Source organism: Octodon degus, unplaced genomic scaffold (assembly GCF_000260255.1).
Source record: "Octodon degus isolate 3935 unplaced genomic scaffold, OctDeg1.0 scaffold00007, whole genome shotgun sequence".
NCBI lineage: Eukaryota > Metazoa > Chordata > Mammalia > Rodentia > Octodontidae > Octodon > Octodon degus.
In genome coordinates this window covers 33878389-33890686 of record NW_004524583.1, presented here as the reverse complement: position 1 = coordinate 33890686, position 12298 = coordinate 33878389, and the positions used below count along the sequence as shown (strand labels likewise).

Genomic DNA, 12298 nt, shown 5'->3' with positions numbered 1-12298 from the left:
CACTAACTGGACATCCACCTGATCACACTCATCTCGGGGCAGCTACATCTTTTCTGAGATACTGGCTCACACTCACTCACAGCCGTATCAAAATCTTTCCTCGACACTCTTCTCCCAAGTGCCTCAGCCTTTCCGCGGTCACCAGAGCAGCAGGAGGCTGGCTGCGGGCTGTCGCCCGCGCGGCCGGGGGGCGGGCACAAGGAAGGGCTTTGTGGCCGTTCCCCATTGGGGCTCCGTTGCTATGGTGTCACCGCCCTGAACAACTCTCCGGTGCAGCTTCCGGGGCTAAAAGAGAATTACTTCCAGGGCTGCCCGTACCTGACATGGCCGGCTCGGTAGTCGCTAACCTCAACAGCCGTAAGACTTCTGTGCTAAAGCGCTAAGGTATGTTTTTTAACCACTCAAACTGGCGATTAGCATACGATACCATGACTTCCCCCCCTTTTAAAGTGTTGTAGCGCACACTGCGCCGCTGCCAGTCTCCAAAACGGCGCCGGCAGCGTCGCGAGGTCAGAGGTCAGTCACGTGACGCCCCCGGTTCCGGCGCGGCGGAGGCCCGGAGCGGTGAGTCTCCGGCACCATGACTGCTTCTTCTGGCCGACACGCGCGGCCTGGCCCTGGCCCGCTGGCGCTGCTCGTTCTGTTGCTGCTCGGTCCCAGCTGGGTCCTCGGCATCTCCTTCCACCTGCCCATTAATTCTCGCAAATGTCTCCGCGAGGAGATCCACAAGGACCTGCTCGTGACGGGCGCGTACGAGATCACCGACCAGTCTGGGGGCGCTGGCGGCCTGCGGACCCACCTCAAGGTGCGGGCTGGGCGGCGCGGGCCGGGGAGAGCGGGGGGCTGGGGCCGGGGCGCGGCGGGGCTGGGCGCGGGGACCTCGGCGCGATATCCAAGATGCAGACGAGCTGTGGACCTCGCCTGGCCCCTGCCCCGCCCGCGCCGCCGCGCCGCCGCGTTGGGCTGTGTCTTAGCGTTTTGCACAGTTTGGGTGCCGAGGGGGTGTGGGGTTGACCGCGTACAGCACCGAGACACGTGCGGGAGAGCAGCGAAAGCGGGAGAGGCCCCTGCGCTCGCTCAGTGGGACGTGTTCGTGGGGCCGACGTCACTTCCGGCCCGCCGCTTGCACACGCGAACGTTTGGTTCTTCACTGCCCAGGAAATAGCTAGTACTGTCAGCTCCATTTTACAAGTGAGCGAACAGGCTGGGAAGGACACACGGGCTTAATGGACGAAATCGATTACTAATTTGGTAGTTACGCATGTTGAGGAAAATCAGGCTGCAGTAATATTCTCCTTCACTTTAATTTGGAATTCTTGGACTCGATTAAAGCCCATTATTGGCCACAAAATAGTCTTAACCTCTAGTTCTTCCTTTTGGTATGACACAGTCAGAACTTGCTTAAATCTCTGCCGTACTTTCGGTTATAGAGAATAACCATAATGCCATATGGTCCCATTTTGCAGTGACCTTAGCCTAACCTGGTTTTGAATGTTAATTTGACATCAAGTCTTGGTTGTGTTTTAGGTAATTTTATTCTTTTTTTTTTTTATAATTTTATTGAGAAACAAATAGCAATGAGACAGTTTCAAATCAAATTGGTAGGACAGTTTCAATAATTAACACAATGCATATTGTCTTCCTAGTGCTTGTACAAGATGCAGACATGATATCCTATTTACAAACACTATTAGAACAAATTCCTCTATTCATTGACTTAAGAGATTGTAGCTCTAATCTATCCTAACCATTTTGAATACACAGATACAAAATGTTCATTCATCTGTATCCCCCTTTTTTTTTTGTTTAGTTCTGTCATTTAAATATTATAGGGGGCTGGTGAGATGGCTCAGTGGTCGAAAGCACCTACTTAGAACAAGCTTAGCAAAAGCACAGGGACCCCGGTTCAATCCCCCAGCACCACATGCCAGCCAGCCCCGCCCCCTGGTGGGCTGAGCTGGCCACACACACACACACAAATAAATAAATAAAATTTTTAAAAAAACATCTTAGGCATAACATGGAACAGGTATTTTTCATCAAGTATTTTTTTTTTAAATATTTATTTATTGTGTGTGTGTGTGTGTGTGTGTGTGGCCAGCTCAGCCCACCAGGGGTCGGGGCTGGCTGGCATGTGGTGCTGGGGGATCGAACTGCAGTCCCTGTGCTTTGCCAAGCTTGTTCCAAGTAGGTGCTTCAGACCACTGAGCCATCTCGCCAGCCCATTTCATCAAGTATTGATATGTTAAACTTTAAGTCCCTACAGAATATGACAAAAGAAACTTAAAAAATTAACATATATTTTAAAAATAGGAATAATTATATATGTTTACACATAAGTCCAGAAATCTAACCATGTACACCATTGTTGCGGGACAGTCCCCACAACACTCCTTTTCCTGTCTCCTGCCTTCATTCACCACTCCCTTCCTTTTTAAACAATCATCTACCCAAGAGACAGCACGGCAGCAACGGGCATGTCATGACAAGCCGCACATATTCAGAAGACCAGAATGACAGGCACTCCAAACATGAACCTACTATTACAAATTGCCATCTTCAGTGCAGTTGCTTAGTTCACAAGTGTCAGTATATATAGTTAGGCAGGGTGAGAATCCTTCCAATTAACTGCTAGATTCGAAAATCTTCTGAAGATTCTCAGGATCATTGCCTTACCCATCTTGTACATATAACTGTATGGCTTGCCTCTGTCATGTTTCCTAGCTCTTCTCCTTGCTCTCTCTTCATTGTCTAGTCCTCAGGTTCTTGTTTTCCTTTTAATTGTATTATGCCTTTCTATTTGTATTTCTTTTGAGTTCTTATACTAGGTAAAGTATACGATATGTACACATATGTGTCTGGTTTATTTCACTTATGAGTATATCTTCAAGTGGCATCCACTTACTTTGAGCTTATCATTCTTTATGGCTGAGTAATACTCCATTGTATAAAAATACTGCATCTTTTTCATCCATTCCTCAGGTGATGGGCATCTTGGTTGTTTCCAAGATTTGGCTATCACAAATTGTGCTACTATGAACATAGGCACACATATATACCTATGATATGTTTTCAGATCCTCTGGGAAAATTCCCAGTAGGGGAATAGCTGGTTTAAATGCCATTTCCAGTCCTAGTTTTCTAAGGAGTCTCCGCACTGATTTCCATAACGGTTGCACCAGTCTACATTTCCACCAACAGTGGAGAAGGGTTCCTTTTTCCCCACAGCCTCTCCAACATTTGATTTCTTTATGATAGCCATTCTTCCTGGGGTGAGATGATATCTCAGTGTTATTTTAATTTGCATTTCATGGATATCTAGTGATGTGGAGTATTTTTTCATATATTTATTCGCTTCTTTAATTTCATCCTCTGAGAAATGTGTGTTCATCTCAGATGTTCATTTCTGGATTAGGTCTTTAAATTTTGGGGCCCTAGTATTTTTTAGTTCTTTATAAATTCTAGAGAGCTGACCTTTGTCTGAGTACTTATTTGTCAAGATTTTTTCCATATTTGTGGGTTGTCTTTTCACTTTGTTGGTAATTTTTTTTGACGTGCAAAAACTTCTCAATAAGAGGAGGTCCCAGTTGTTAATTCTTTCAAGTGTTTCCCGTGTGAATTGATTTTTGTTCATGAACTCTTTGCCTACCCCTATGTCTTCAGGAGTTCCTCCTACTTTCTCTTTCAGGAGATTTAGTGTTTCTGTTTTAATGCTTAGATCTTTAATCCATTTTGACTTTTAGCTTAGTGCACGGTGATAGACCTGGGTCAAGTTTTAGTTTTCGGCATGTAGAGAGCCAGTTTTTCCAGCACTATTTGTTAAAGAGGCTATCTTTCTTCCAGTGAGTATGTTTGGCCCCTTTATCAAAGATAAGGTGGCTGAGTGTGTTCGTAGAGGCTTCAGCATCTTCTAATTTATCCCATTGATCCTCAGGTCTATTTCGTTGCCAGTACCATGCTGATTTTATCACAGTAGCCTCGTAGTATAATTTCAAGTCAGGAATTGTAATGCCTCCTGCTTTGTCCTTATTGCCCAGGATTGCGTTTGCTATTCTAGGTCTTTTCTGGTTCCAAATAAATTTTAGGAATGATTTCTGTGGGACTGTGAGGTAGGTAATTTTATTTTTTCACAATGAGCGTGATCATCTTTTTCAGTAATAATTTTGCATATATGTTTTTTTTTTGAGGGGTTTTTTCCTGGCTCAGGCTGCCTTAAGGGCACATCTGGTAAGGCATGTCCCCCATGGTCCCCTGAGTGGTTTTGCCAGAGTAGGCGCTTAAACAACTGAACTAACCCGCAAGCCCCCCCATTTTTACTTTTTAAATAGAACTTAAGATACAGTAAAATTATAGCTTAAAAAATAAGACCATAACTTATGTTTAAGGTATTAGAATTTAGTAGTAATGATAGAATAAATGTCTGATTTACTATTTTTTAAGAAACTACCTTCAAGCACTATAGTTTTTGTGACCTATGCATTCTCTTCTTTTTTTTTTTTTTTTTCCGGATACTAAGGATTGAACTGGAGACCTTGAGCTTGCCAGGCAGGTGCTTATGCCACTGAGCTATCTCCCTGATCCATTTATTTCTCCCCCCATCCCTCCCAGCCGCATCTTGCTGTGTAGTTCAGGCTAACTTTGAACTCAGGATGTAACCCATCCTAGCCTTGAACTTGTAGTGATCATCCCTGCCTTAGCCTTCCCAGCACTGGGATTATAGCATGTGCCACCATGCCTGGCCAACCCACACTTCTATCATTTTCTTTGAGTAGGGCAGTTCTGTCTACCCATGCAAGTCTTGGTGGTGAAATTTTAGGGACATAGATGTTTTGAGGGTCATGCTTCTGTCTTGGTGTTTTGGTTTTTACTTTTGTTTGTTTTAACACAGGGTTTCTTTTTTGATTTTTGGTGGTACCAGGGATTGAACTCAGGACCTTGCACTTGCCAGGCAAGCACTTACTCCACTGAGCTATTTCCCCGGCCCCTGTGACACAAGGTTTCTACTATGCAGTTTAGGCTGGTCTTGAACTCACTGTGTAGCGCACCCTGGCCTTGAATTTGCAGCAGTCCTCCTGCCTCAGCCTCTCAGATTCTGGTATTATAAGCATGGGCCACCATGCCTGGCTGAGGGTGGTTTTCTGTTTCTTCATACACTGTAATTTATTGGATCAAAGGATTTGACTAATGAAAGGGTCTCTCATCTTCTGTGTTTCTCTGTCTGTCTCTGTCTCTGTCTCTGTCTGTTTCTCCCTCCCTCCCTCCCTCCCTCCTTCCTCTTCTGCTTTTGAGATAGGGTCTCCCTTTGCAGTTCAGGCTGGTCTTACTTTGCAGCCCAGGCTGGCCTTGACCTCAGTTGATCCTCCTGCCTCAGCTTCCCGAGTGCTGGGGCTACAGGTGTGCACCACCATGCCTGGTTTCATTCTTGTAATTTCTTAGGTTTATGCCTCTCCTCCGTATTAGACTTACATTAGTACCCCAAGGGCAGGAAAGATTTTCATGCTCATAATTTCTAGAGTGCTAAGTATATCACCTTGCTTTTAGTAAACACTAGGTAAAAACAAGCTGTGGTACAACCTGCCAGGAATCAAACTGGGTGAAGGCGGAGACCTGGCCTAGCAGGAGTATACATCTACAATGGTGTTTTACCTTCCCTCAGCCGCTCTGCATCCAGTGTGACCGCTGAATTGGGCTACTATAGTCCTAAACACAGATACTAAGAGGTAATATAAAGAGGTGAATTGGGCTAGATATTTTTTGTGTGTTCGTTTTTGAAGCAGGATTTCAATATGTAGTTCAGGCTGCCCTTGAACTCACAGTGTAGCTCATATTGGCCTTACCCCCTGACAGTATTTCTGCCTCAGCCTCCCAAGTACTGGGATTACAGGGGTGTTCCACCACATCCAGCTTGTTTTGTTTTTTGATGTAGGCTAGGCTGGCCTTGAAAGCTGTTAGGTTAGATTAGTTTAGTCTAGTTTTTCCTTTTTTGGTACCAGGAATTGAACACAGGGCTTCATGCTTGCCAGGCAGGAGCTGTGCTGCTGAGCCAAGCTGTTGGTTTTTAAATGTCGCCAACCACTTCAGTTATTTTGAGCACTGGCTTTGTTTTCAGTGTTATGGAAACTGGTGCAGTGAGTCTGTCATTATGCTCATTACCTAGATTCAGGAGTTTGGGGGTTCATATTTATTTATTTATTTTTTTAATTTTATTTGTGTGTGTGTGAGTGTGTGTGGCCAGCTCAGCCCACCAGGGGGCGGGCTGGCTGGCATGTGGTGCTGGGGGATTGAACCTCGGTCCCTGTGCTTTGCTAAGCTTGTTCTAAGTAGGTGCTTTAGACCACTGAGCCATCTCACCAGCCCCTCGTATTTATTTCAGTGGCAGTTCTTTCCCTTTATTGCTGTGTGTGTGTGTGTGTGTGTGTGTGTGTGTGTGGTGTTTTGTTGGGATTCTTTGTTTTTTCTTAGAGATTTGCTAAGTAGCTTATGCTAGCCTTGAACTCACTTTGTACCCTAGGCTGGCTTTGAATGCCCTAAAATCCTCTTGCTATTGCCGGGTTTACAGGTATGAGCCACCATGTCTGACTTTCCTTTCTTTCTTTTTCTTTTCATTTCTTTTTTCTTTTTTTTTTTTTTTTTCTTCTTTTTGCGATACCAGGGATTGAGCTCAACCCTGCACTTGCCAGGCAAGCGCTTATTCTACTGAGCTATCTCCCCAGTCCATATAATTGTATTTTTTATATATTTAGTACAAGGTCTGCATGGTCTCACTACACATCGGACTCGTAGTGTTTCTCCTGTTTTCAGCCGCCCAAGTGCTGGGATTGCACCACTACGCCCAGTCTCAGTCGCCATCTCAGTGCACTGGCACAGCATGTCAGGGATTGAACCCCAACCACTGTGCTCTACCTAAGCAGGCGCTTTAGTCCGCTGAGCTATCTGGCCAGCCCTCTTTATAATTTTATGTCACATTGATTTAACATAAATCCCAAGTGTCACATTTTTAGGCCTGCACACTTTAGCATGACTCTCTTTGAAAATATAAACATAGCCAGTGTTACATAGCTGTAGTCCTGCTTCCCATTAGCAATGAAGTGGGGCATGGTGGTGGGGCTTCTGGGCCTGGCGACTTGGGAAACTAGGGCAGGAGAATTGAGTCCAAGAATTCAGGCCCAACCGGGGCAGCAAAGCAAGGCTTCGTCTCTTTAAAAAGCTGAGGGCGGTGATGTAGTTCACGTGTTAAGATGTGTGTTGTGTAGTGCTGGCCCAGCAGGTGCAGCATGACCACACTGAGGTTGAAAATCCGAGAGCAGCCTGAGCAAGAAGGTAAGACCAGCCTCAAAGATGTTGAATGATCACTGCAGCCCTCTGGCATGTGCAGATATTAACGTTCTGCACTTGTTTCACACATACCTGCTTAGGGCCGGGGAGACGACTCAGTAGGATAAGTGCTGGCCTGGCAAGCGCAAGGGCCTGAGTTCAATCCCCAGTTCCACAAAAAGAAAAAAAACCTGTTAAGGTTAATTTGCCGAGTCTCTCGATCTATTTAATCTAGAATAGTCTACTCATTGCCTTTCTTCTTTTTTTGTTTTGTTTTGTTTTCAGTTATGTCAGTTAATTGTCTTCAAAGAATATCCCACCTTTAGGATTTGGTAAAAGGCAAAAGATTTATGCGATCTGAAGAGAAACCAGAGTATACACCTTTAGGATTCGACTTGTTTCTCCTTGCGTGTATCCTTTAACCAGTTCAGTCCCCATATTATCTTTATAAGAATTAAGTGATGAAGGGCTGGCCAAATAGCTCAGTGGACGAAAGCGCCTGCCTAGGCAGAGCGCAGCAGCCAGGGTTCCATCCACGCCGTGCCGACCCCACTCCTGGGGCATGCTGAGAGAGCAATTGAGACTAGGCGTGGTGGTGCGCACCTGTAGTCCCAGCTCTTAGGAGACTGAAAACAGAGTCACTACGAGTCTGGTCTGTGTAGTGAGACCCTGTACACCTGGTACACCCTGTACACCCTGTCCTAAATTCAGTAAAAAAATTTAAGTGATGGAGATTCACCTCTTTGGCAAGGGAGCTTCCCTGGCGGTGTGTACGTCATGTGATGCTGCTGCAGTTCTTTCCCTGCCTCTCAGAGCTGCTCGGATGGATCAGTAAGTTGCCGTGTTGATGGCTGCCTTACTGCTACAGTGGTGAACTCTGGCACTTAGTGGCACACAGACATTCACCTTAACAGTTCTGGGGGCCAGAAGTCCTAAAGTGAGGTGTCAGCGGGGCTGTGTTCCTTCTGGAGGCTTGGAAGCAGGATCACTTTCCTTGTGTTTTTTAGCTTCTAGAGACCATCTGGCTCTTTGACCTTTTCATCTTCAAAGCCCTTCCGTCCACTCCTCTCCCTGCTTCCCACTTTCCATCTTTTGATTCTCTCTGTCCCCTTTCCCCATCCTCCCCTAGAAGACCCTTAGGGTAACCCCCACCTCAAGGCCCTTAATCCATCTGTGCAGGCGCCTTTGCCGTATAAAATAACGTACCCACAAGTTGTGAGGAGTAGGATGGGGGCTTTTTGAGAGAAAGGGTCATTTTCAGCCTGCCCAGATGTTCCACCTGAAGCCATCAGTCCTTGACCTATTGTGTGAATTTATTCATTAAGGTCACGAAATGAACATTTTCCAGTTGTTATTCCACTCCTCCCCTCGTTTTGGTTTATGAGACAAGGTCTCACTGTGTAATTCAGGCTAGTCTTGAATTTATGGTGATCTTCCTGCCTCAGCCTCCTGATTGGTGGGATTACACACATTACCACCACACCCAGCTCCACATTTACTAAGTGGAATTCTTGGGGGGGGTGGCTGTTTGTTTGTTTGCGGTACTGGGACTCAAACTTGGGGCATTGGGCTTGCCAGGCAGGCGCTTATACTGTTTAGCTATCTTCCCAGCCCCTAAGAAGAATTATTCTCAAGGAACTGATGGAATTAGACCATGTTTGTCTGGCCCCATATGGTTAAATCAACTAGTATGATACTACTAAGGCACTCCAAGTAGCACTTTAAAAAGAATGAAGTGAGTAGGGCACATGCCTATAAGCCCAGCCGTCTGGGAGGCTGAGTCAGGAAGATTGCAAGCTCAAGATTATATGTCCATTCCCAGATCTCAGGACAGCTATTCTTCCTATGAGTCCTGGTTCCTTTGTATGAAGAATGACATGTAGGACCCCATTTTTTAAAAAGGTAATATGTTGTGCAGGTGGTTAGAATCAGCCCCTTAGCACACTTACAACCATTTTCAGTGTTTCTATATTTAGTTCTGCATTTTCTTATGTTTTGACCACCAGAGGCTCAGACTCTGCCCCAAGGATTCTCTCAGGGCCCGTCCTCAGCTCGAAAATGTAATACCTGAGCACAGTATAACAGGCTGCCTGCCAGGCCTCCGGACAGCCTGTCAGTAGCCTTTTCTGGTCACATGTCTAGTGGCTTATGAACAGCCCTTCCTGGTCCTTGGCTTGGTTTGAAAAGTTCGTATTTGTAATCCTCAGGATAATTTATTGGAATCCTGTCAAGTTAATTCTAATCTGCCACTTCCAGTGCAACCCACCGCAAGGATAAAGACATTAAAGTATATTAATAATTATGGGGAGTCAAGGGGTCCTAAGGCCAGCCACGATGATAGCTATCTGGAACAAAGGCCCTTACTCAAGACAGAACCCAGCGTTTACTTATTTGTGAAGAAGAGCGTGCCTTGGGGATGAGGGACTTGAGAGTGGCAGATGTGAGTGCCGTAGGCTGGGCTAGGTGGGCGGCCTGCAGTTACCTCTGCTGTACACAGAGGAAGGGGTATGCAGAAAGTAATTTGCATTGTGCTGTTGAGCTAGTATAATGTTTTGGGATCCAGTGCTTTAGCTCTGGTGTAATTTTTCAAGCCCCTGGACATCATAGCCTCTGTCTCGAGGCTTGAGGGTTTGATTCCAGCCGACAGCATGGAGCACTGGCTCTTCATCCTGTCTTATCCTAGCTCATATTAAAGAGCAGCAAGTAGGGGTTACTGGGGAAGTACATGTTCCATCTTCAAAGACTACCATCAGCGCCTTGGCTAGATGATAACGCATTGCTTAAAGCTTGAAGAAATAAGGAAAAGTCCTAGCCAGTTCTGTACATAAATACGAGAAATTAGGGTCAGGCTCAGCCAAAATGGAGACGATTGCTCTCGTTAAGCAGCAGTAGTTTAAGTTGAGGTAGGAGAAACAAGGACTTTCTGTAGTATGAAAGCTGGCCAACTAGAGGTATTTGCTGGTTGCTCAGAATAAGGTGATCTCTCTTTTTGGGGCTCAGTCCTTGGCAGCTCTCTTCCTCACAGCGGCCAGCACGTTGCTCAGCTCCTCACTTCCTCTTGGCATGGATGTGTGTCCCCACCCTTTTCTTGATGAACTTGAGGGTGTGTTTGTCCTTGGAGACCTTGAGCAGCTCCATGGCGCCAGTTGTAGGGGCGAAGCCGCACAACTCCCAGATCACGTCTTGCACAAACTTGGTGTGTTAGGTGAGGGGTCTGCGACAGCGGCTATGCCTCAGTTTGCCCACATTCTTAGTCACCTTGTGGACCTTGTTGAAGCGCACAGCTGTGGGATAGCGTAGGGCCATGGCTACGGTCCTTCAATGGTTGCTGTCAAGGTGATCTCTTTTTAAGGATCTCTTAAAAGTGCATGAAGCAACCTACTTCACCTTCTCGTCCAGGAGTATTTTAATGTCCAGTGAATGCACCTCTGTACTGTGTCTGTGTTGCAGTTTATGTTTACCCATCTCTTCAGACGACTGTAAGTCCCTTAAGCAGAGGCTGTGTCTCATCACGATTCTTAAGTCTGGTATAGAGCCTGGCCCATAGTGGGACTTCAGAAGGAATAGTCTAACAAAAGAGCAGGTGCCAGACCATCATCCTGCAGTTCTTTGAACATGGTGTCTTAACCTGGATAAGTCTTTACTTTTACTCAGTGCCTCCTGTGTGCTTCCACTGCATCCTGTTTGACACTGCTTTTTGTGCAGTGAGATGTTTCCTTTGTGGATTCCTTAATATCTTACCCCTCTTTGTGTCTGCAGTTAAATGTATTCTTTGTTGTGTGACTAAGTTAAATACCTTAATTTTTTTTTTTTCTTCTTAGCACTAAGGGTTGAACCTAGGGCCTTTACACTGAGCTATATTCCCAGCTCCTTTTTCAGTCTTTTATTTTGAGATATGTTTTTGCTGTCACTAAATTGCTCAACTTGTGCTCATTCTGCCTCCATCTCTTAAAAGCACTGAAATTACAGGTGTGCAGTAGTTAGTCTTATTAACTCATTCAGGGCAGCATAATCCATATGTCTTGCTGCCAGGTGGCTTGTACCATTAGTGGTACAAGCATGACTGTCCTATTGGGTGGCTTTTTATTACTTTTATTAGTGACCAATAAAAGTATTCAGATCCATTGCTACAAGTCACCCAGTGGTACAGTCATGCAGGTAGCACCAGTGGTTCAAACCAGTGGCTTTTGTGAGGGTAGGAAGAGCCCATGAGAATCTGGACTTTGGTAGCTTTTAAGTTCAAACCCCAGCAGCTCCACACTGAAATGATGTGTGGTCTTGGAGGATTACTGAACCCTTCTCCTTTCATCTCTTGGAGGAGGGGGTGTGGGCTCAGAATTGTTAGGACTGAGGCAAGTGGTTTCTTTCAGAATTTATGGAGAATTCCTGGGGAACGCTCCCTCCCCACCTGGAGGCAGGGAAGAATGGTGCAATGCAGTGCAGGAAATTGTTGAAAAATCAAATGGCATCCAGCTCCCTGGGCTTAAGGGAAGGGGAGAGCCGTTCCATCATAAAGGACTGGTTTTCCATCAGTGCCAGCGGGCTCTAGACGACAGGTGCAGAAGGCACTGGTACATGGTGCCGGGGTGTGGTGGGGCTGCCAGACCCTCGCTGGGGCCTCAGAAGCTAGAGGAGACACAGCTTTTCCTCTCAAGGTGGAGTTCTCAGTTGCCAGGCTCATTCTTCCCTTTGATGCAACCTTAACTTCTCTAGGTGAGACCAATTTGATACTGTGTGTTCAGCACAAGGCAACTGTAATTTTGTGATGTGATGATCATCTTGGAGATTTCAGAGTGGGTTTTTATTATGCAGGGCCTATTAAGGTCCTCCAAAAATATTGACAGTCCTTGTTTAGCTAGGTATTGAATGAAAATTGAATTACTCACCTGATTTTCAAAGTCTTTATGTCATTAAGGTGGCTAGGTATAGATTTTTTTTCCTTGAGACTGTCTCACTATATAGTTCAACTGACCTTGAACTCAAAA

At 45.6% G+C, this 12298-nt stretch overlaps 1 protein-coding gene across 1 annotated transcript in view; it reads left to right on the top strand.

Moving 5' to 3' along the window:
• Positions 1–520: 520 nt before the first annotated feature.
• The window catches only part of Tmed10 (transmembrane p24 trafficking protein 10), a 40752-nt gene continuing 28974 nt past the window's right edge, over positions 521–12298 (top strand). The window contains exon 1 of the mRNA XM_004624868.2: positions 521–805. Coding sequence (XP_004624925.1) covers positions 581–805 — 225 coding nt within the window. The 5' untranslated portion in view covers positions 521–580. The remainder of the gene's footprint in view (positions 806–12298) is intronic.